The sequence below is a fragment of the Panthera onca genome, chromosome B1 (genome assembly GCF_046562875.1).
Source record: "Panthera onca isolate mPanOnc1 chromosome B1, mPanOnc1 haplotype 2, whole genome shotgun sequence".
Taxonomy (NCBI): domain Eukaryota; kingdom Metazoa; phylum Chordata; class Mammalia; order Carnivora; family Felidae; genus Panthera; species Panthera onca.
In genome coordinates this window covers 41,414,303-41,439,317 of record NC_138342.1, presented here as the reverse complement: position 1 = coordinate 41,439,317, position 25,015 = coordinate 41,414,303, and the positions used below count along the sequence as shown (strand labels likewise).

The 25,015-nt window shown below is 40.7% G+C and overlaps 1 protein-coding gene across 3 annotated transcripts; it reads left to right on the top strand.

The window, feature by feature from the left end:
• Nucleotides 1–87: 87 nt before the first annotated feature.
• LRRC66 (leucine rich repeat containing 66) lies at nucleotides 88–24,262 on the top strand. 3 transcript variants are annotated; one of them, XM_060655052.3, is made up of 6 exons: nucleotides 88–385; nucleotides 2,064–2,122; nucleotides 2,387–2,887; nucleotides 14,475–14,644; nucleotides 20,391–20,580; nucleotides 21,787–24,262. In XM_060655052.3, the coding sequence occupies exons 3-6, from the start codon at nucleotides 2,392–2,394 to the stop codon at nucleotides 24,021–24,023; spliced, it is 3,093 nt and encodes a 1,030-aa protein (XP_060511035.3). In that variant the 5' UTR covers nucleotides 88–385; nucleotides 2,064–2,122; nucleotides 2,387–2,391; the 3' UTR covers nucleotides 24,024–24,262. The 3 variants fall into 3 exon arrangements, with proteins under 3 accessions (XP_060511035.3, XP_060511033.3, XP_060511034.3); XM_060655050.3 differs by having other exon boundaries at nucleotides 20,388–20,580; XM_060655051.3 differs by lacking the exon at nucleotides 2,064–2,122 and having other exon boundaries at nucleotides 20,388–20,580.
• Nucleotides 24,263–25,015: the final 753 nt, after the last annotated feature.

Sequence of the window (25,015 nt, the reverse complement as noted above, 5' to 3'; positions counted from 1 at the left end):
TAAATTAAGGTTCCTACTTAATCGTTCAAACATGATGGATTTAATTATAGCTTGATAATACTTAAATACATTGGTATTTGTATAATCTCTCTGGAATCCCGGAGCTTACAGTTCGAAGCTGTCCAGTTCCTGTCTGGACAGTCCTACCCTCTGTGCATTGCAGAATGTCTCTCGAGTGGCTCCTCCCTCAGTGTTCCAGGGGAATATGTGCCCTGTCACTGTGGCAAGAGGCCAGAGCCTGAAGGATGAAAGGGCGAAGGTTTGCCACGGGGTGGGCAGACAGGCTCCAAAGGCAGATGGGTGGAGCCTCAAAGGCTCAGGTCTAAATCCCCACCTGGCTAGATCCAGATAGAAGACTGTTGGCACACTACCTAAGAACCACAAGGTATGCCTTAGAAACTGTTACCGTTGTTGCCTTCCTCCTACACCTTCCTCCTACAACTACCTTCTGCTTTTGTCTTTTAATTGTTTTCACTTCTTTCTTTAAGAATTGCCTCTTTGGTTTCTGTTGTACTTTGTTTCTTCTACTGTCTTCGCCCTCTCTCACCCTCTGACACACCCAGTATCTCTAACTGCTTCCTCATACTTAGCCTTGAATGTGTCCATTTAAAGACTGACATTTTACCTAATTGTGTCCAGTTTCGTCGGAAAGTTTTTCTGGAGTTCACTGTGGTTCCTTACCTAATACATAGAAGTTTGTAGTATATATAATTTTTCTTTATAAATTAGCATCTTTCACTTTAAGACCTAAAATTATCCTTATCTAGCTTTTTTTTGAATTCAAATCTATTAGTATATAAATCTCTTCAACTTTGAAGGAACCAGGTCAATGAAAATCTAACTTACGCCCCCATAAGTATTTTTCAATCACATGTTTCTCAAGTAATGTGCCTGTGAATAATGACTAAATTTTTTTTATTGTTCATATTGTTACATTAACTTGGTATACAATTGTATTTACAATGACTGCAGCTTTGAATACAGAAACAAATATCTTTCTGGCTGTACAGATTAATTCAAGTTCTGGTATTGTCTGAGAGGCACGTTATAAAAATAAATCACTCCTCCATGCTGTAGGGCACCTTTACGCTTCGTGGCCATGTGTACCTGGATATAGGTGCCCTTCAAAAGTAGGAGAATTGACCTTGTATAAAACTAAAGTTTAAAAGTTACGTGTTAAATTTCACTCCATGCACTTACTCATCCAAACAACATAGTGACAGATGACAGACTATTGAAAATATAAAACTTGGGGGACAGCAGGGAGAGATTTATATATGTAGTTCTTCTCGTCCTTAAAAAAAATCAAGCAAGAGTTTCTTTTGTGAATTGAGAGAGGGAGAGAGAGAGAAAGAAACATGGCCCTTCTGGGAGCATACAGTCTTTTGAGGAGTTTACTATCCCATTTTCTTTAAAATATTTTTGTGCATACATTTGGCCATTGTAATTTGTAGAGGCTTATTTTGAAATTTTCAGTTTCTTCTCAATCTTTGGTGAAAAAGATACGTATGTTTCTATATCTTATTACATCTTCGTGGTTCTGATGCAGAACATCCTTTTTATAACCCATTTTGTTTATGTTGCATCTCATCTAAATAATTTCAAAAGAATTTGAAAAGTTATAAAAAATTTAATGCTAAAAAATCAAGAGTCTATGTGGATCCTGAGAAACTTAACAGAAGACCATGGGGAGGGGAAGGGGGAAAAAAAGGGAGGGAAGCAAACCATAAGAGACTCTTAAAAACTGAGAATAAACTGAGGGTTGATAGGTGGGAGGGAGGGGAAAGTGGGTGATGGGTATTGAGGAAGGCACCTGTTGGGATGAACACTGGGTGTTGTATGGAAACCAGCTTGACAATAAATTTCATATCAAAAAAATAAAAAATCAAGAGTCTCCTTTGTGAGTTGAACTTTCCATCCATACAGTTCACAGTTTAGTGTAACCGGATGGCTTGTTACTCACATAATAAACCACATAGCTGATTACAGGTTGTAGATAAGCGTAATAGACTTTGCTCAGTACTAATGACCAACAAGAAAACAGAAGTCTTTAATCTTGGTAGGTTTCCCTCACTCCGAAGAAAACCGCAGGCTGAATGTTCCTGGAAAAGCAGACACAGAGGTGAGGCCCAAGTGAATATGTATTTTCTGAAAAATCAGGGGAGTTCTTTAAGATGTCACATAAATGTAATTGTAGACTATAACTATAACATGTTTTTAGCTGTCTTTTTAATGCCCCAATTTCTAAGAAATCCTTCACTTAAATTGGCAATCAAGGCAAGATAATTTTCCTAAATCTTAAATTGAAAATTGAATTTTCTGTTTATTCACTGTTAATTTTTACATACGTTATTTTGAATAAGTCAATTCATTTTCCCTTCTCTAGGCATTATGAAAAACCTGCATTTCAGAGCCATAACAATGCTAATAGGTCTTTATTTTACTGGAACAATGGCAAACCCATCAAGGAAAAGCAGTATTTCATTCAATTCTGAGTGCCAACGGAAGGGATATATTCTGACAAATTGTTCTTTTACTGGAGTGCATGATACACCTGTGGACAGACCACAGACAGCAGCCACAGGGGATACAAGTGCCCGTTTCTTTAGGGCTCTCTTACAGTCCCCCATGAAAAAAGGAGACTGCAATATAAAACATCTGGACCTCAGTAACAATCTCTTTTCAAAAATAACCGTAAGCCCCCTTGCACACTTCCATGCTTTGGAAATACTAAACCTCAGCAACAGTTCCCTCTGCTCCGTCTGGTTGGATCTACCCAGTCCTAAGTCACCACGGCAGAAACGCCGCAGACGCAGCTTGAGACGTGGGCTTGCATTTCTACAGCTGTTAATTCTTCGAAGAAACAAACTCCGTGACATTCCCAAGGGTAAGTACAATTTTAAAAGATGGACTAGCCCAAGAAACAATGAGTATGTGGAGAGTTCATGTTTTATGCCCATTGGAATTCCATGGTGGTTTTCAGATTTGAGGAAATAGCTGACAGTAAACCAATTTTATCAGAACAAATAAATGAGTTCCTTAGTGGAATTTCAAGTTATAATATGTGGAATTCATAGTCAATGCAATTTAATCTCCCATTATTATAACTTACATTAATGTGATGTAGATTTGTCGAGAGATACTAGGAACTATTTAAGTGCTAAATAATCAGGTTTTTAAATTACTTTATCATATACATGTTACTTAATATAGAAAAGCACTAAGGAATAACTAGTTCATATACTTTCAATATTTAGCACAATTCAAATTAAGTATGTTGCCATATTTATAATTTTTCTTTTCTTAGAATACATTTTCTGCTTGTCTAGTTGCCCTCCAAATGTAGACTAGAAATATGCTGATGTTATATAATCAATATGTACAGTTTCTGATTCAGATCAAAATCAGAATTCTTCATCCTGGTTTCTAACAGGATACTCCACATATCCTGCTGTTATAATAAATTTTCATCCATTCTGACATTCAGTAGTCTACACGTTGGAGCTCTTTAAGGAATCACCAATGTTTTAATAAGAAAATGTGTCAGATTCATAATCCCTAGCTTCCTTTGCCATTTTTTATATTCAAGAGTGCTAAAACAATTTCCTTTCCTTGTTTGTTTTTAGGCTTGGTCACTGTTTGCTAAGTACTTACTTTATATGAGACACTATACTAAAAAAGAAAGTGTAAGGATATTGTCATTTTTTTCCTCCATCCCAAATTATGCATATTTAATTTTTCTTATTTTCAATTCTTTCATATTTTCATTGATTTGCTCTTTCTCCAGCTTCTGGTCTGTTTTAAGCATCATTTTGAAAATAATAGCCTGGCAAGTGAAGGAATGATTATCCCAGGCACCATATCAACAGAATTGTGTAAGAAGGGGGAGGAGTCTCCTTTCCCTAAGCTTTTCCATAAAAGCAATTTGCAGGATTTTCAGTGTAAAGTATAAACTAATTGCAACTTATTTTATAATTTTTTGTATTATTATTTTTAAAAAACCTATTATTTGTAGAGCATTAGGAATTAAAAATTTTTTAAACTGAAGACCCTCGTGTAACACAGTTGATCCTTGAACAATGCAGTTTGAAGTATGCAGGCCCACCTATACATGGATTTTTTAAATATATAAATACAGTAGAGTACTGTATATCTTTTCTTTTTTATGGCTTTCTTAATAACGTTTTCTCAATATCACTTTATTGTAGGAATATAGTATATAATACATATAACATACAAAATATTATTTGACTTTAAAAAAAAATTTTTTTAATGTTTTATTTTTGAGACCGAGAGAGAGACAGAGTGTGAGTGGGGAGGGGCAGAGAGAGAGGGAGACACAGAATCCGAAGCAGGCTCCAGGCTCTGAGCTGTCAACACAGAGCCCGACGCGGTGCTTGAACCCACGAACTGTGAGATCATGACCTGAGCTGAAGTCTGATGCTTAACTGACGAGCCACCCAGGCACCCCTATTTGACTTTCTTTTATGGGTAAGGCTTCCAGTCAATGACAGGCTTTTAGTAGTTTGGGGGGAGTCAAAGTTATATATAAACTTTTTACTGTGCTGGGGGTCAATACCCCTAAATCCTGTATAGTTCAAGGGCCAACTGTATATATTAAGGTCTTTCTTTATGTGTATATAGATATTTTGCTTTCAAAGTTGGATCATACTTTGCATAATATTTAATAATTCATATTTTCATATCACAGTATATTTTGAACATCTTTATATAATTAAGGAATCTCAAAAATAATATTTTAAATAACTGAATAGCTTTTATATGTACATATGTTATAATTGGATCGATCAAACAATATTTAGACTATTTCCATTTTGCTTGCTATAACTCTTTGATCATCATTATAGCTACATATATCCATATGATATAGCATATTTTTTAGCTAGTATGGTATATGTGAATTTCAACCCCACAAATTCAATTGTACTAACCTTCTATTGTCTATAAGTCAACATAATTTCTGATTCTGAGCCCCCATTCAGTTGAGGGTGGGATATAGAGATACTTGCACTTGACATCAGTCTTTCATGGGCTTTCCTCTGCCTTTCTCCAAATTTGTACCACAGCTCTATCTAGAATCTTCTACTCAGACAAGGCATCAAAGTATCTGTGTGTGTGTTTGTGCATATGTGTGTGTGTGTGTACATGAGTGTGTATGTGTGTGTGTGTGTATGTGTGTATCCCTTACTCCTGTCAGGCAGAGAACATTAAAATTTTTCAGTTTGAAGAAGATTCTTCCCACTTTTTATTTTTTTTAAACCCTCTGTCTAGGGGCACCTGGGTGGCTCAGTCGGTTGAACGTCCAACTCTTGATTTCAGTTCAGGTCATGACCTCACAGTTTGTGAGTTCAAGCCCTGCATCAGGCTCTGTACTGACAGCACGGAGCCTGCTTGGGATTCTCTGTCCCTCTCTCTGCCCCTCCCCCGCTCTCACTCTCTCTCAAAATAAATAAATAAATAGACTTAAAAAAACACACACACTCAACAACCTCTATCTAGATCTAGAAATTCTTTTCCTCTAAAGGTTTAGGCCTTTAGAAAACAAAAACCAGAAAGACTTGTAGACTCCTCTACTTTCTGCCCCCCACTGTGACTCCCTGGGGTCAGAACCTACCTTCTGCTTGAATGGGGAGAAATGGAAAGAGAGAAATAGAGATAAAAGATTAATATCTCAAAATATTACCCCACCACTGAACATATCTCCTTAAGGCGGACAAATTCCCCAGAGCTAATTAGAGGTTGGAGGGAATACAATTCCATTTAGGACCCAACACCCCTGTAAGATGCACATACAGCCCATCTTTGTTTTCCAAGTTCAATTTCTGCCTCCCAAAATACCAGGAAAAATATTAAACTTGCAAAGGAGGGAAAAATGTGAAATGAGCAAATCCTGTGTCTGAGTTTCTATTAGAAGTCTAGCAAATGCAACCATAGAGAGATTAATGAAACCAATAGATGATGGAAGACCAATGTAAGCCCTGAATCTAACTGGATATAATTCAGAGTTCTTTTATCCATAGCATTGTGTGATTTGAATTATTTTCCCATAATCATCATACATTTCAGTTGAGTCCCCTGTAACATCCTTTTGCTGTTCTGGGATTCTGTAACTGTGGTTTACTGACTCTGATTTTGAAATCCTATCTTGGGGAGAAAAAGCTGGTAAATGAGAGGTGCTTCCTAGAGTACCATTCTATTTCTGACCTCCCCTTTTTTTTATTCCTTTGTTTAACCCTATTTAAAGGTAACATTTGGGGGTGCCTGGCTGACTCAGTAGAGCATGCTACTCTTGATCCTGGGGTTGTAAGTTTGAGCCCTACGTTAAAAAAAAAAAAACAAAAAAAAAACTTTTTTTAAAGGTAACATCTGGATAATGTAATTTACTCATAGAATTGTTGTGAGGATTAGTAAAGGAAAAAATGTATTTCCAGAACCTAACTTAACATGGTATTTGGCATAATAAATGGTAGCTATTAAAGTGTGTGAAAAGTCCTTTGTATACTTGTAAAGTGCTTTGCAAATATTAGTTATTTTTACTCTCTTGGCACAAGTTGAGAATAGCAGTCTATTTAGAAACAAATTGTAATTATAAATTCCGTTTTGTCTAAATCTCAAGCTATCTTTTGAAATGTTAAATAACTATTGTAGTAGATGGAACCCCTAGCCCACTATAATTCACAAGCAGAGAATCATTTGTGTTTAACTATTTATATAAGTGCTTGCACTCATCTAAAAGAATAATAAATTAGAGGTTCTCAGAAAGTAGCAATCAAGCAACTGGCCTGTAACACATGCGTACTTTTATAAATCATGCCTCACGACTTAAAATGGTGACAGTTTATAGAACCAATGAAAAGTTGCTTTCAGGAAAGCCCACCTTTGGACACTGACTAACCCAGTGTCAACTGATCGCCTATCTTCAGAATCACATGTGATGTCACCCACAAGCTTCATGTTGGGAAAAACACCCAGAGGAGGTGCCAGCCAATGCAATTTACAAAACAGTAGCTAGCCGTGACTTTAACCTTACTAATGATGCCACCTTCCTCCTATATTTTTGGAATGCAGCATTAATAACAGAAAAATCAGTTTTAAAACATTTACAACAGTGGACTCAATCTCCAGTTATACTATCCCACCTTCATCACGTGACTGGAGTGCCTGGAAATGTCTAAGGGCCAACATTTTACTGGGATTCCAATTAGGTTGACCAGATTTGACAGCCTGACATTAACACACTAAAAATTTGTTTGGTAAAAACAAAAGTATGTTGTATTCTTTTAAATTTTTTTAAATGTTTGTTTAGTTTTGAGAGACAGAGAGAGCCTGACTGGGAGAAGGGCAGAGAGAGAGGAAGACACAGAATCCGAAGCAGGCTCCAGACTCTGAGCTGTCAGCACAGATCCTGACAAGGGGCTCGAACTCATGAATCATGAGATTGTAACCTGAGCTGAAGTCAGATGCTTAACCTACTGAGCCACCCAAGCAACCCTAGTACTCTTTTAATTTTTAGGGAATTGAATATTGCCTGCTGATTGTTATTGGATTATGGAAATACCAACAAGCTGTATTCTCAAAACCAAGTCGGGTTCTAAAATAACAAAATGAAATGTATCTCATTAAGCTAAGAGGGCAAGGTCTTTGGCTCATGTATATAAAATAGACCACATTGAGGGCTGACCTTATAAATCAATACCTGTCTAGGACCATTCTAGACTCTTCCAATTCTTAATACTCTTTGAACTCAAAGCAATAACCCCTGAATATCATTGTTTTACATTATCAAGTTATCACTCTTAGGAGAGCATTTAAGAAGTTGATAGTCCAAAGGAATGTTTCTAAGGCAATTTAATGTCTGGGCATACCTTCTGTGGTCTTGCTTCTAATAGACACTGAAATAATTTCTTGGAAATAATAAAACACCTCTGGCTTCTTAAATGCAAAGGCTAATCAGATTCCTGGCTCCCATGGCTTATGTGATCATCAGAAAGCAGTTCAATAAATAATTCCATCCCCACAAAAGTGCCTCCATATTTTCTTCCCAGTGTTTGACTCTAGCCTCCTGAAACATGGAATCTACCCTCTGATGTCCAAGCCCCAGCCATGAATGTACTTCTCAGCCTCTTTCATTCACCTGAGCATCCCCTCAACATTGATTCACATGCTAAATTTTTAAAAGAACATATTTTCCCCCATCAAGAAACACAGACAAGTATCTTATTTTTTTAATATAATTTATTGTCAAATTGGCTTACATACAACACCTAGTGCTCATCCCAACAAATGCCCTCCTCAATGCCCATCACCTACTTTCCCGTCTTCCCCACCCCCCATCAACCCTCAGTTTGCTTTCTGTATTTAAGAGTCTCTTATGGTTTGCCTCCCTCTCTGTTTGTAACTATTTTTCCCCCTTCCCTTCCCCCATGGTCTTTTGTCAAGTTTCTCAAGATCCATATATGAGTGAAAACATATGATATCTATCTTTTGCTGACTGACTTATTTCACTCAGCATAATACCCTCCAGTTCCATCCATGTTGCTGCAAATGGCATGATTTCATTCTTTCTTGTTGCCAAGTAGTATTTCATTGTATATATAAGCCACACCTTTATCCATTCATCAGTTGATGGACATTTTAGGCTCTTTCCATAATTTCACAGCCAAGTATCTTGGAGTTTACTCAAATTTCCCAACTCTGTCTTGGGAGACCCTAAACAAACAAAGTCATTTATAGGACCCGCACTAGTTCTTTCCATAAAATTAAACCTTAATTCTCTAAAATTGGAAGTAGGTGGAAATTCTTCACGTAGGAGGCATAACTGAACTCAACAGTCTTAATTCCCATCTACAGAAGTTTTCCTTCCTCTTGGGGATCTTAGCTTGATATTATGAAGGGAATCAAATAAGGGGGTATCCTCATAACTCTCTGCCTTCAAAATCCCCACACACCCCCCCTTATGCTTAGGATGTTCTGGTCCCACCCTTCTTATTTACTCTTATACTCTTCTATGCTCCTATACTTCTTGTATTAATTAACATAAGTATTAGACTTCTGTTAATTGACCTTAAACAAATCACTTAAGCTATGAAAAACTGCTTGGTTCTTATTTTTAACTGAAGATAATGGCATATACAGGGAGGATGCGAGGGTTAGAGATGGTGTTTGTAAATACTTGAACACACAGAGTGATGGTGTATGTAAAATATTTCTCAGTCCCTGGGACACAATAGGTGCTCAAAAATGGCAGTACCCCTCTAGTGCCTTTTGATCACCTTGAGGCTCTAATTCTATTTCCCATCCCAGTCTTTGCTATGATGGTCACTTCTGTGATTTGAGGCACACTGGGTAACTGAGGGTGATTTCCCTTCTCTTTCTGCAAAAGTTCAGAGTTTATGTGAAGTTCAGAGCACTCATCAACAATCTTGTCCCCACTGCTCAGGCTTCTGTAAGTCTAGACATTGTTGGAGCCTCCTGCTTCTCCATGTTCTGAGCACTCTTTTGATCCGTCCTCTGACTTTCTGAACCACCCTGATCTGCGAGACCATCACCACTATCAAGATAAGGAATTATCCATCACACCCAAAAGTTTCCTCGTGTCTCTTCATAATCTATCTTTCCTACTCATCCTCTCTCCTCTGCCCAAGTAGCCACTGATCCCCTTTCTCACACTATAGATTTGTTTACATTTTCTAGAATTTTATATTAATGCAATCCTATGATATGTACTTTTATTTTGGGTATAGCTTCTTGCATTCAGCATAATTATTTTGAGATTCATCCATGGTGTTGTATGTATTAAAAGTTCATTCCTTTTCAGTGACAGAATTCCATTGTGTGGATATGCGTTTACCGGTCAGTGGACACTTAGGCTATCTTTGTTAGCTATTATAAATAAAGATGCTAGCTAAAGGGTTGGAGAAAGATAAAGCATTAGATAAACACTAGTCAAAAGAAAAGTAGAGGAGGTACATTAATTTTAGACAAAGGAGACTTGAGCATAAGGAAAATTATCAGGGATCAAGCACTACATAAAGGGGATAAAGGGGCCAATTTTTGAAGAAGACATAATAACTTTAAACATGAATGCACCTAACAGAGAATCAAATATGTGAGGAAAAAACTGACAACTGAAAAGAAAAATAGACAAATCTGCTGTAGCTGGAGACTTCCAACACTCGCCTGTCAATTGATAGATTAAGCAGGCAAGTAATCAATGAGGATGCAGTTGACTTGAATATCACCACCAATCAACTTGATCTAATTGACATGTATACAATACTCCCTCCAACAACAGTAGAATACACATTTTTTTCAAGCTTCTACGAAACATTTACCAAGACAGACCATATTCTGGTCCATAAAACCCATCGTAACAAACTTGAATAAACAGAAATCATGCTTCCTAAACTCCACATATAAGTGAAATCATATGGTATTTGTCTTTCTCTGACTGACTTATTTTGCTTAGCATAATACACTCTAGTTCCATCCATGTCATTGAAAATGGCAAGATTTCATTCTTTTTGATGTCTGAATAATTGTCCATTGTGTATGTGTGTGTGTGTGTGTGTGTTTGTGTGTATAGTGTTACTCTATATAGAGTGTGTTTGTGTATGTGTATACTTTGCAAAATATACTCTCAGATTACAATGGAATTAAACTAGAAATCAGTAACAGAAAGCTGCAAAACCCTCAAATCTCTGGAAACTAAACAACACATTTCTAGATAAGACATGTATCACAGAAGAAGTCTCAAGAAGGATTTGAAAATATTTTAAGCTAAGTGAAATGAAAATGCACTTATCAAAATATGTGGGATGTGGCAAAAGCAGTGGCTAGAGGGAAATTTATAGCATTAAAACCACCCATTGGAAGAAAAGTCTAAAATCAATAATGTAACTTTCCACCTAGGGAAATTAAAGAAATGAGATCAATGTAAACCTAAAGCAAGCAGAAGAAAAGAAATAATAGAAATTGCAGCAGAAATCAATGAAATTTAAAACAGTTAAAATCCACAAAACCAAAATGTGTTTCTTTGAAAAGATAAATAAAATTGATAATCCTCTAGCCAAGCTAACCAAGAAAAAAAATAAGACACAAATGGCCAGTCTCAGACGTAAAAGAGGGATCATCACTACTGTTTCTATTGATGTTAAAAGAATAATGAAACAAAGTCTTTGTGGCCAATATATGCTTTCATTTCTCTTGGGAAAATAACCTAGGCATAGAATGGCTGATTTGTATGTTAAGTAGATGTTTAACTTTTGAAGAAATTGCCAGTGTTGTATGAAGTCACAGTGTCATTTTAAATTCCCACTAGCATTATGTAAGAATTTCAGTTGTCCTACATCCTTACCCACACGAAGTATGGTCAATCTTTTTAATTTCAGCCATACTAATTAACTATTAAGCTTTTAGTGTTCTTTATATATACTGGATATAAGACTTTTCACAGATACGTGATTTGCAAATATTTTCTCCCAGTCTGTGGCTTGAGTATTTATTATTTTAACAATGTCTTTCAAAGAGCAGAATTTTTAATTTGGGGGAAGTACAGTTCATCTGTTAGCATATAAATTGTGTTTTGGTGTCATATCTAAGATATCTTTGCCTAATCCAAAGTCACAAAGATATTTCCCCTATATTTTCTTCTAGAAGTTTTATAACTTTACTTTTTTACATTTTAAGTTTATGATCTATTTACATGTAGGTTTAAATATAGGTTTCACAGCTAGGTTTATGATAGTTTTAAAATAGTCTGGGTTAATTTTTGTACATAGTATGAATAGCATATAGAAGTTTTAAAGATATGCAATTATTCCAGTGCCATTTGCAGGAAAGACTATTTTTTCCATCCTTTAACATGTATCCTATTCATGTTTTCATAGTTAAAGTGGGTTTCCTGTAGGAATCATACAGTTGACCCTTGAATTTTTATCCAAACGGAGTATCTCCGCCTTTTAATTGGTGTTTTTAGACTAATATTTATGCCTATCATATTTATATTTTTTTCCATTTGTTCCTTCTATTCTTAGTTCCCCCTTTTCCCTTTGCCTATTTTGCATTAATGGTGTATTTTTGAAATTAATCCTCTTTATCTGCTTTCTAGCCATAATTCTTTGCTGTTGCTGTGCTGTTTTAGGGGTTGCTTTGGGGTTTTTGATATACATCCTAACATCACAGTCTGTTTTTTATGTGGTATTATACCACTTGCCTATAACACAAGAAACTTACAACAGTATTCTTTCATTTAATTTCCCCTGATCTTTGTGCTAGTATTGCCATTCATTTTGCCACTACATATGTTATACTATTTTTTCTTTAAACATGGGCCTGCCCGTGTCTTTTTTTTTTTTTTTTTTTTTTTTTTTTTTTTTTATGAAGTGTCCATGGTTAAACAGTAATGGTTACGAGATCTGAGTTTCAATCCGAGCTCCACAGCTCCACCTACTATGACATTAGGCAAGTTCCTAACTTCACTGCGCCTAGGTTTTGTCATTTACAAGACAGTAACAGCTCCCAGGGCTTTATGAGGCTCAAAAGGACATGTTTGTGACATGCTTAGGGCATAAAGAGAGTGTACAATTACATAGGAGTTTTACAATGATTTCTTCCCTCCACTGGACTCCTAGGGTACACGTTCAATTCAGTTAAGCAGTGAGTTACTATAGGGAACTATGGGCTCACATCCATATATAGGCCAGGTAAGCGTCATGACAATGTTAAGGAAACTATAGTTGCTTTCATATTGGTGTCTTATGCTGCATTTTTTTTTCTCGCAGACCCATAATGTTTGTAAATGAAAATGTGTAGGAATATTCTTCACTCCACGAAGAAACATATTTTTTTCCAGGGGTTATATTCAAAATACTTAACAACTGGACTGTAGCCTGGGCTTTCCAGTTGCATGCCTCCTGGCCATCGTGATGGAGCAGAGTCCTGCTTTGGTGGGGGGTGGACATTGCGGGGGAGGGGACTCACTGAGGTGCCTAGGGTCATGTGGCATCACAGGAGAGCTCCGCAATCATTATTTACAAACCAATATGGAAGCACTTCTTAGTAGCATCTGCCAGCTGAATATCAGCCTTGGTTCTCTCCCATTTGTTTTTTTTTTTTAAACAGGCAGCTTCTTGGCCTATCCTTTGTTTTTCCGGTTTTAATAGAGGCGTGAGTACAAAGAAATCATCTTCTGTAAGTGTCTGCCCCATCTAAAGCAGGCAGCCCTCATTTGGCTCTCACCAAACACTGTCTTGTGCCAGTTGGAACTTCAGCTTTTTCAAGAGAAGCTAGAAATGCAAATTTTTGTATTGCATCTTTATTGTTAGTTCAATAATTTTTAAATCTCTGAGAAAGTCAAACACCGTAATCTCTGGCTTATTGAATACATATTATATTCCAGGCATGGCAGGAGTTCACAAAGATGTGAATTCTGCCCTGAAGGGACTGGTCACCTAATGGAGAGGCTGACGGACAAATAACAGTTACTTTTATAGTAGGATGGTGAGGATGTAGCTGCCTGTATAACTGGTAACTTTTTCTTGTATGTCTTATCACTCAGTCAGACACAAGGGCTCTATGCTCTATTTGTCCTCAGCACTATGTGCCTTGCTCTTAATGTTTTGATTGAGCTGTCCTCCTGATCTCTTATTTCACCTGTATGGCTGATGTGAACATACGATAACATGGATGGACAGCTATTTGAAGTAGGTTATCCTCTCTCTGCATGGTCAGTCTGATTACGAGGTCCTTGCAGACAGTACAGAGGAACAAACCCTTCTGGAATTGAACCAACCTGCTCTATTAGGTAGTAGTTGGTTAAAGACTCAAAGTACATGTGAGAACAGAGTGGAAGGAAACGTAAAAATGAAGGGCTGCCTTATGAGACTCAGACGAGTAATCGAATTTGGAAGTCTGCGAGGACAGGCACCTCCTTCTCCGCCTTTATTTTCTGGACCAAATGGGCCTCCTGGTTACTCTCTGGAGTCAAGTGAAATACAAAGACAGAGACCAAAACCCAGTTAGATTATTTTGTCAGAAAACAAAATCTAGCTACAACTTACTACCTATGAAACATACATGAATGCCTAGTAATGTTCATAGTATCAACAATACCTCTGGAGTGTTCCTAGTACTGATCGTTTGGTTCATCTCCTTCCTGGGCTTTTTCTCTGCTTGCTCAGAACATATGTATCTGGTTTGCATGTGGCTTTTTCCCCAAGAACGTTGGAATCCTACTCTCTGCTGTTCTGCAACTTGACCTTTCCCCTCCTGCTCCCTCGGTCCCCCCTTCTCTTTCAGACGGAACAATATGTTGGGGTACAGCTGTACCGTGCTTTGTCCAGCCACCTCTCCACTGAGAACCACGTAGGGTGACTCCACTTTTTCACCATGATAAACAATGCGACAGTAAATATCACCCATTTATATTTTAATTTGCTTTTTATTTTTAACAGGACTGTGGAAACTGAAGTCATTACAGAGTTTGGACCTGTCGTTCAATGGGATATCACAGATAGGTTTGTCTGACTTTCGTAACTGCCTACGGCTGGAGAACCTCAACTTAAAGAGCAACAAAATATTCAGAATTCATCCAGGAGCCTTCAAGGACCTCAAGAAGTTACAGGTTATAAAATGACTTTTAGAGTATTCCAATATGTAGCCATATGGGCAATTACATTAGAAGAATATTTCTATTGAAATATTCCCCATACCCAGGAGTACTGGCTGTTAGTCAAAAAGGATAAGTCTATTTAAGCATCTGACTTCGGCTCAGATCATGATCTCACGGTTTGTGGGTTCGAACCCCACGTTGGGCTCTGTGCTGACAGCTTGGAGCCTGGAGCCTGTTTCGGATTCTGCATCTCCCTCTCTCTGTTCCTCCTCTGCTCTCACTCTGTCTCTCTCTCTCTCAAAAATAAAGATTAAAAAAATAATTTAAAAAAATTTTTTTAAAAAATCAAATGCCTCAGTCATGGACATGAGTGTTATTCAAACATATTACCCAGCACCAAGAATTGGCACATTATTTTTCTAAATCAAACTAAACCCAGTTCCAAGTTACCACTTACCAGCTGGCAAGAAATTAAATTGGAGTTATAATCGAGGCCCCCTCCCTGAGCTGCAAGGTGGGTCAAAGGTCACTGGGGTCTTGTGCAATCTGGAGCACTTGGGGAGGTTCCCCTGAGCCACGCTGGTCAATGCTGAGATGTCAGCAACCCAGGATGACATGGGGCCCTGAAGGCCTGTGACACTGTTGCTTCCAAACCCAAGCTGGGCACTAAATACAAAAATGATAGTAACAACAGCTCATGCTTGTACATTACTTACCACATGCCACATACTGTTCTGCACGTTAGACCCATCCATCCTGGAGTCTCTACGTCACATTTTGGAGCCAGAACACCTGTCTCTCAGGCACTTTGCAATGAATCTCACTGAAGAACTGACAGCTGGGAGGGGGAAGCATCCCAAAGCCCTGCTCTGGGCCCGGCAGCTTCCGTCCCTTCCCCAAGCACTGTCCTCCACCTCCCTCTTCTCTGAGGGATATTGTAAAATCCTCCCACAGTACTCCTTTAGAGAGGCCGAGGGGCCTCCAGTGTGACATCTAGCGATGTCTCAGGAAGAGACTTAGTGCCCCGTATCCTCTGTCACCCTCACTCTTCATGTAGGCCAGCATCGTTCGAGAGAAACACACTGTAAGCCAGGTATGCAGTTTTAGAGGCTCTAGTCACTAGATTCAGAAAGTAAAAATAAGTAGGTGAATTTCGTTTAGTAATACATATTTTATTATTTAAAAAAAATTTTTTTAATGTTTATTTTTGAGAGAGAGACAGAGCGTGAGTGGGGGAGGAGCAGAGAGAGGGAGACACAAAATCCAAAACAGGCTCCAGGCTCTGAGCTGTCAGCACAGCACCCGACGCGGGGCTCGAACCCCCGAACCGCGAGATCATGACCTGAGCCGAAGCCGGATGCTCAACCAACTGAGCCACCCAGGTGCCCCTGGTAAAATATTTTTTAACCCGGTATACCCAAATATTATTTTTTACAAATATAAAGTTATGTAATCAATATAAAAATTATTAATGAGCTATTTCACATTGTTAAACCCTGGTGTATATTATTCACACCCATATCCCAATTTAACTAGTCACAGGTCAGTGCTCTAAAGCCACATGGGTGGTTAGTGGCCGTCAGATTAGACAGCAGCACCATAGCTGATTTTTCCCAATTTTATGAGAAGTGTTATTCAAATATTGCTGCAAGACAAATTTCCAACTGCCCCCTTTCAACCAGGGTCCCCCAAGTCCCTCCGCTATTGAAGGGAGACCAGTAAAGTGGTGGTGAGGTGAGGGGACCCTGGGGTCAGCTGCCTGAGTTGAAACCGAAGCTCTGCCACTTTGCAGCCCCACAATCTTGGGCAAGTGACCCAATGTCTCCGTGCCTCAGTTTTCTCATTTGAAAAAACAGAGATGACTTCATTCCTTTCTCATAGAATATTGTGAGAATTAAATGTTTGAATGCACATAAAGTGCTTTGAACAGTATTTGGAATATAGCAAGCTCTTTTTTTTAATGTTTATTTATTTATTTTGAGAGAGAGAGAGGGAAAACCCCAAGCAGGCTCCGCACTGTCAGTGCAGAGCCTGATGCGGGGCTTGATCTCACGAACCACGAGATAGCGACCTGAGCCAAAATCAAGAGTCAGATGCTTGGCCGACTGAGCCATCCAGGCGCCCCAAGCTCTTTATAATCGTAGACTACATATAGAAATTCTAAAGTGGCCACGGTATCCCACTAGTTTAACATACAAATCTGCTTGTGCCACTTCTTGTTAGAACCCCTCCTAAGCTTTCGCAACAAGAGCTTGGCCCCCGCCTGCCTCTCCAGCCTCATTGCAAACCACTCTCCCCTTGCTCACTGCACTCCTTCTGTCTTCACACTAAGGCCTCCCCACTTGCTGATCCTTTGGAAAAGCTAACTCTTATGAATCCCTCCAATGTCACTTCCTCAAGGAAGCCTTCCCGGGGCCTCCAGATTGAATTAGTTGCCCATTTATATACACTTATAATATGCTATGCTTTTTCCTTATTGCATTCATCACAACAGAAATCATCATTTAGTTTTAGGGATGGTTAGTTGTTAATGCCTACCTCCCCATAATCCTTATGCTCCTTGAGGACATATGCCGTAATCTATTTTGTTTTCTAGTGCTTTGCATATGTCTAATTCACAACACATATTTTAAAACACTTGTCGAGCAAAGCAATGAATAAGTAGATGATCATGAACAGGTGTATTAGTTACCTATTGCTGTGTAACAATTACTACCAATTTAGCAGTCCCAAACCCCACATTATCTCATAACTTGCGGGGTCAGGAAGCCAGGCAGGGTCCCTTGTCCTTTGCTAAGGCTACTTCAAGAGGCTGCAGTCAAGGTGTTGGCCAGGGTTGGAAGCTCACCTGAAGGTCCAGCTGGAGATGAATTCACTTCCAAGCTCATGTGGTTGTCGACAAGACTCAGTTCCTGTGAGCTGTTGAACAATTCCTTACCGGCTCTCAGCCGAAGCCTGCCCTCAGTTCCATGCCATGGGGGCCTCTCCATAGAGCAGTTCACAGCATGACAACTTGCTTTAGAGCCTGAAGGACAGAGCCTGCCAGCAAGAAAAACATTACAATCTAATACAATGTGATTATGGGAGTGACATCACATTGCTTTTGCCATATTCTGTTGCTTAGAACCAAGTTACAGGCCCTGCCCACGCTCTAGGGGAGGAGACCACTCAAGGGTGTGAATACCAGGAGGCAGGATCGCTGGGGACCATCTTTGCCACAGTATTGATCAGAGCAGATGAGAAAGTGCTCCCCGATTCACCACAAATAGGTTGCCAGATTGCCTGGGAACCTCGTTTAACACACTGGATACTGATTATAAGTGTATTTGTGTATGTAATTGCCCTATGTCTGTTTTTATCTCCTGTGCATTTTTGCTGTGCTTCATTAGTGTTCCGTAGCTCGCATGCAACAGATGCTACAGGCCAACTAAAAACCAGCCCCAGGAATGTTTTCAATCCTCTGTAATTCTTGCTTCACCTGACCTGCCCAGAATCATACAATTTCTCCTTCTCCATTATCCCTTCTCCGTGTTTGGCAAGAACTCTAAAAACTGGTTTTGGAACTCGATGGATATATTTGGTACCAGAAAGCTGAATATTAAAATAGATGTTTTCTTCTTTTTCAGGAGATGTATTTAATACTTGCACTATGCTATGTGTTTTCCCGTGAGGGCATCTTTCCAGAAGCCAGTTAGATTTTTCAAAGCATACAGTCATCATCGTGTTTAGATAGAATGAGATCTATGTAAACTGACATTTCAGATTAGCATTCTGTATCTTTCCCGTTCTTCCTAGATGCAGTGATTTGTGGAGCTATATTAGGTGCCTCCCAATCTTTCTGTAACGTACACCCCTTTCAGATGTTGGTGGATGGCTTCTTTCTTTAGCCAAATTGGACTGTTCTGCTTTCATCTTTTCTCAGAAATTACTCCTCCTGAATCGTTTGATTCGTTTTCTGTCCTTGCTTCAGTTTTGTTTTCAGTCCCATGATTTGTAATATAATAAGATGCTAGGGTGACAAAAATGTAGATAATGCACTAAAAAGAAAGTAACCAGCTGAAAACCATCAGAGGATTTCACTCTGTTGCTGAGGAGGGGTACAGAAGAAAGCTATTGGTCCCAGGCCAGGCCGGGCCAAGCAAAGTGGTTTAATTTTCTCCCTATCCCCCTCCTGGTCTCCTACTTCCTATTTTTGGCAACCTTCCCTTGGGAGTCAAGACTGCTTGGTTACTCAACACTGGAAAGGTTGCCCTCACTACCTAAGTTCAGGGAGAATTCCGATTCTACCTGTAGTGGTCTTAGGAATTTATATAGCCCAAGATATCAGTGCTGTTTTTTTCCCCTGATGTTTAGAAAACAATTGACCTGGATAACAGTCTCTCTGGCTTTCATCCATGGCCCACTTTCCTTTTTTTTTTTTTTTTTTCCTTCCAGCAAGGTTTGCATTTTCTCTTTTACGATTTTCTGTTCTTCTAATGACTACCTGCCCCTCCTCAAGCCCCACCTCTGCCTCCCGCTGCCTCCCCCCACCCACCCAGCCCTGCACTCCAGTGCAGTGGGAGATCAGGCTCTGAGAGAGCATGTTCCAGAGTGGAAGGCGCACGGCTGTGGGGCTAGATCAGCTCTCAACTCTGCCATTTCATTCATTCATTGCTTTCTCCATTACTGAGTACCTGCCATGTACCAGGCCCTAGTAGCAGGGGCTAGGTGGTAAGTACTGTGTGACCTAGCCCAGTTTCCTCCTCTGAGGAAGCTTTGGGGAGGATTGGAGATAATGCATGTGAAGCGCCTGATGGAAGGCCTGGTACCCAGCAGCACTCGGCCAATAGTAGCTAGAGCTACACCCAACTGCTCTTCCTGCCATATCGTGTCACGGCCATATCCAACTTCAGCAGATCTGGCTCTGTGTTTCTAGAGCCACCGAATCCTTTTTGTTTCCCAGGTTCCCCTTCATTTCTTTTCTTTTTTTTTTTTTTTTTTAATGTTTATTTATTTTGAGAGAGAACACGTGGGAGCAGGGGAGGGGCAGAGAGATTGGGAGAGAGGATCCCAAGCAGGCTCTGTGCTCACAGCGCAGAGCCCGACGTGGGGCTCCGTCTCACAAACTGTGACATCACGGCCTGAGCCAAAATCAAGAGTCAGACGCTTAACCAACTGAGCCACCCCAGCGTCTCTCCCCTTCATTTCTGATCAAACTAGAAAAATTAGTCATCTTGTGTATACTAGGTATCCATGGATGCAGGGAAATGTACTACTACCCTTGAGATAATAGTTGATGCAAAAGATCTCTCTGCTACTTCTGGTCAACCACAGTTCTATGTTCTATGCACTCATCATCCAGCATCTTCTGTCACTTTCAAGATCACAGTGCTTCTAGAAATTCTAGACCTAGTATCTAATTCTAGACCTTGATAACAACAGGAAGTCTAAGTTTTATCTAATAGTTCAAATCATAGGAGAGAAGAAAGGGAATATGATTAGGCATCTAATATAGGTAGGCACAATACTTAAAGCTTTCACATTCATTTAATCCTTACAACAACCCTAGGGGGTAGGTTCCTAAAAAGTGAACAGTTTGCTGAGGCTGATAGAGTTGCTAGGGGCAGAACAGAAATTTAAACCCAGTATTCTCTAACTCTCACATCAGTGCAAAATTCATATTGCCTCCATACCAATGTACGCGATATCTGTATTGTTTATTTTGTCTCCAAATGTCTTTTATTCACAGACTGTCCTAAATTTGTTCCTTCTCAAGCAGGTTGTAGACCTCAGCAACAATGTTCTCACCACCATCCTGCCAATGATGCTCATTGCTCTAGAATTTCCCCATCTGGAGGTGGACTTGGCTGATAATCGATGGCAGTGTGACCATAGTGTGGCAGCCTTCCAAAATTTCATTTCTGAATCCTGGAGGAAAACATGGAATATAATTTGCAGCCAGTCTGTAGGTAAGTCAGTGGTGCCTCTTTTTCCTGAAATGTTCCAGCCGAACTGAAAAAAAAAAAAAAAAAAAAAAAAAAAAGTCCATGAAAAATTTAGTCTCATTTGAAATGGTGACAGTCTCCCTAAAGCAAAAATGTTGATTATGGCATTAAGTCAGCCACACACTGTGTCACAGAATCATCACTGCTACCTATTTCTCTCACTTCATGAATAATTTTCTTCACAGGGTCAAAGAAACCTAGTTTAAATAGCTCAGAAACAATTAGATTTGGTCAAAAACAGAAATTTCACCAGAAGAGAAAGCCCCAAAATGTCGCATTTTTATCCCAATTCTTAACAAATATTTGATCAAAGAACGAACTTTTAAAATGTGAAACATGATTATTTAAAGTGCTTGCCCCTGAAAATAACACTGTATGTTAACTATACCGGAATTAAAATAAAATAAAATAAAATAAAATAAAATAAAATAAAATACTTCCTAACCCTCTGAAAAGATATTCCTATAGATAAACAAAACATACATATTTCAAAAATATACTTTTATTTGATTTGTTCCCTGACACTTTCCCCAAATGCTAGACCACATTACTAGAGTTGAGCATTCTGAAAACCTTTTTTTGCCATTAACTATCTTGGCTAAAGATCCCAAACCCCTCCTGGTTGTGGGATGGGAAGTGTTTTTCAGTGAGCCCTGGGCTCTGTTCTGTTCACGGCTGCACTAAAGGACAAGCAAGGCCGTGCTTACCAGGTTTAGAAGAAATCCACGAAGACCACAGAGAAGTCTTAACGTTAGCCGTGGGAAAGATAATGGTGCACGTGGGCAGAGCCAGGGCGGGCCTTGCAGGGCCCTGATGGAACGTTCTCGGAAATGTGCGGCAGGGGAGGATGCGGAGGAAGGAGGAGCGACGCAGCTGTCCCCTCCAGTCTGGCTTCTTTCCTCCCCTGGGCAGCAGTCGGGCAAGAAGTCTAAGAAACACCCAGCCTCCTGGGCCTACGAGTAGCAGACCTAAGCCAGACAGCCACGTGCACAAGCGCAGGGAGCCGCAGACATCCTATTGGCATTAGACAGTTGCCTGATCCATCAGTAAGGCTGCTTATACGCTTCAGATGTAGTTAGGGCACTGAGGAGGACTCACGCAAGCTTCTGAAGCCACCAGAGCCCTCCTTCAGTGTCCACTCACTGTGCGTTTCCCCCACCCCACTTGCAGGGAACGAGGAGGCCTACTGGTGGACTCCCCAAAGAATTTCCAGGGACACCCGCCTTCCTCTCGTTACTATGAATCATATGAAAAGCCTCATAGCAGGCAGAGCCGAGCGGCCCCAGGAGGGACCATCCGAGCACTTTTCCACCCCGGGGAGCAAGGACCCTGCCGGCACCCACCCCAGTGAGAAGCGGAGCCGGCTGCCGAGATGGGTCAGGAGCCCCGTAAAGGAGGAGGCTTCCCAGGACCTCACCCTGGCAGTGTGCCTGGCGGTGTTCATCACGTTCTTCGTGGCTTTCTGCCTGGGGGCTTTTGCCAGGCCTTTCCTGGACAGACTGTGGCAACAGAGGTGCGGACACAAAAGGCCCAGTTCGGATAACGCGTACTCCAACGAAGGCTTCTGTATGGACATCGAAGCTGCAGGCAACACCCAGGGCCTGAGGACAGACCTGCCCCTCCGTGAGAAGCAGACCCCTGCAGGCCCCGATGCTGCTGCCCTCCCCGACGGAATTCTTTCTGGCAGCCGGCAGAGCAGGGGACCGTGCAGGTACCACAGTGGCCCTGGGAGTGGAAAGGATGACGTACTTCTGAGTGACAGCGAGGCCTGCTCCACTCTCCGAGGACAGACAAATGCCGATCATAAGGAACCAACTCCTGCAGGACAGGATCACATCTACCAGAAAGATGTTTTTGGAGAAATAAATTATGCGACGGTGGCCCAGGAAGATTCTCTCAGCGAGCACTCAGTGGGTGTCCCTGCGGCAGCTGGCAGATTGCTAACTGTCTCTGGATCAATTCATAGTGATTCGGATGAATTCAACGCACCACTCTCACAAGGAATGACAGCTTCTCTCTCTAAAATGCAAGCATGTACGAAAGCACAGAGGACTGCAGAGAACGAGAAAAGAGGGGACACCGAATGGTTACCTTCGGAGTTTTCGGAGGAAATGCAAGTGAGCATTTACACGAATCTGCTGGACACACAGCAGCAGAGGCTCACGAGGGCCAGTGCTGAGGAGGGGCTTCCCGCCTGCTCCAGCGAGGTCACACTCAGTGACCCAGGAGAGATGAACCCATCCCCACCAGTCCTTCCTCCGGGATGGGGCCGTGACCTGCGTGTCACGCCCGCTAACACGGAACCAGAGCAGAAACATGCTCCTTGTGACCCTCAGTGCGAGCTGGACAGCAACTGCGATTCTGATGAAGGGTCTTTATTTACCCTCAGTTCAAGTTCAGATGATGAAAGAAATGTGACCGAAGAAGAGGCACATGGCGAAGAGAGCCACAGGGCCAGCGGGCCCCCAGAGGACAAGGACTCAGGGGTGAGGAAGGACAATGTTACATCATTAGAGGATCCTGAGGCCTACAGCACTTTCCAGAAGATTCTGGGGAAATGTGAGAATCAGGAGGATCGTTTTGAAAAACCTCTCATTTTTGGACCAGACTCTGGTTTATATGAGACTCATCTGGAAAGTGCCTCTAACACTCGTACAGTTGAGGATGCCTTGACCTTGCCTGGATCACCAGGCAATAGTCCCCTCAGGGACGAGATCGCAGGCAAGGTCACTTATGATTATGCCACAGCTCTCCAATCTGAGGCAGTAGAGTGGCAGTGCTCACTTAGAGACTTAGAATTTTTCAGTGTAGATGTCTTACCACAAAGACCATCATGTTCTCCTGAAGCTCCCTCAGATTCTGATAAGAGTGACTGTCATGAAAGAGACTCAGATATTTACAAATACGAACCTTGCATTCAGGGGAGAAACACAGCTCAAAATGATACTCCTCTCAAGGTCACTACAGGTGAAAACTTAAGACCCTCACCACAAAATCCTGAAGGGGTCAACATGAATTCCCACTCGATAGACACTGATGCAAATGAGGGGTTGATACGTCCTCTTGAGGACTATGATTCCAGGAAGGTTATAAGCCAAACTCGATTGTTACAATCCTGTGGTGACGAGCCAGCTCTTCAGTGTGAAAGAGAAGAGAGGGATTATACTGAAAACATTTCCAGGAGCCAGGGGCCGTTGTTACAAGAGCCTCCAAATGAAACCAGTTCAGTAGGAGCACAGGAGCCCTTTGGTGATAGAGACTGGGGTACATATTCACAGGAGAATGTGTCGCAGTCAGAAAAGGAGCACTGTAACGTCTCTACTCAAATGCAGACCCAGAACAACCTGTTGGGAGTTGGCTCCCTGTGTGAGGACCAGCTCTACTACGACAGAGACCAGGACATTTGAAAGTCAAACGGAACTCAAATAGCATTTTAGTATAGACCGAAGCACCGGACAGAACGGCTGAACCCATTTTAACAAATTCTGCACAAAAGACATCACAGCTTTTGAGAGGTCGATCATGAAACTACAAAGTTGGGGGGGATTCAGAGTAACTCTAAATTGGTTTTTTTTTCCCATAAGTTATGTTAAAAGAGGGACCATTTTGAAGACCAAACAGTAAATTAAAAATCAGTCTTCAAGAAGAGACGTGATATGTTTTGCACAAGGAAAAGATCCTCTGCCATTATCTTCAACTATTTCTTCCTTAGTGTGACTGTCCAATCTGGGCTGTCAGGAGCTGTGGTCTTCTGTTCATTCTCCACTTCTCTGGCATTTTCTCCTTTTCCTTTCCGACACTCCTTCCCACCTCTGCATGCCCTCTCAAAGAGCGTTCCTCAAGGATCTCTTCCCAGTTTTTCTTACACACCACTCTCCTGGGACCCCGCTGTTTCACAACAGATCCATACAGATGGCGCCTGCATCTGTACAATGAGGCCCAGCCCCACCTCCCAAGCTTCAGACTCACATTCTCAACCCCAATGGCCCAAATCCACATAGATCATCCTGGGACCTAAAATTCATCATTTTCCTTCACAAACATGGTCTCTCACATTCTCTTTCTTGGTCAATAGCATCACGACATCCACCCAGTAAAGCCAGTTAAAATTTCTGACTTATCTCAGACTCTCTGTCTTTTATTTCCTAGATCTGAGTAGCCTCTAAGGTCTATGCAGTGGGAGTGTATGCAGCGTATGTCTATACAAGGAGACGTTTAAGTGTGGCGTTTTAAGTCCGGATAGGGCGAGGCAGTTTATGTCAAACCAGTATTTGCATAGAAAGCACCCTGTTTTAACTTAGAGTGTATATTTAGGGTGATTAGGATGGGAAGTGAGTGAGTTTGGGGAAAGGAACTAACCATCCCTTAATTCACCTGTTGGCATCACCACTAGTCTTAT

What these genes read in the sequence shown, in the direction of transcription:
- LRRC66 (XM_060655051.3), top strand. Translation starts at nt 2,392, where the DNA reads ATGAAAAACCTGCATTTCAGAGCCATAACAATGCTAATAGGTCTTTAT. An exon ending in AGGACCTCAAGAAGTTACAG is followed by an intron (nt 14,645 to 20,387) that starts GTTATAAAATGA and finishes TTCCTTCTCAAG; the next exon opens with CAGGTTGTAGACCTCAGCAA. An exon ending in AATTTGCAGCCAGTCTGTAG is followed by an intron (nt 20,581 to 21,786) that starts GTAAGTCAGTGG and finishes CCCCACTTGCAG; the next exon opens with GGAACGAGGAGGCCTACTGG.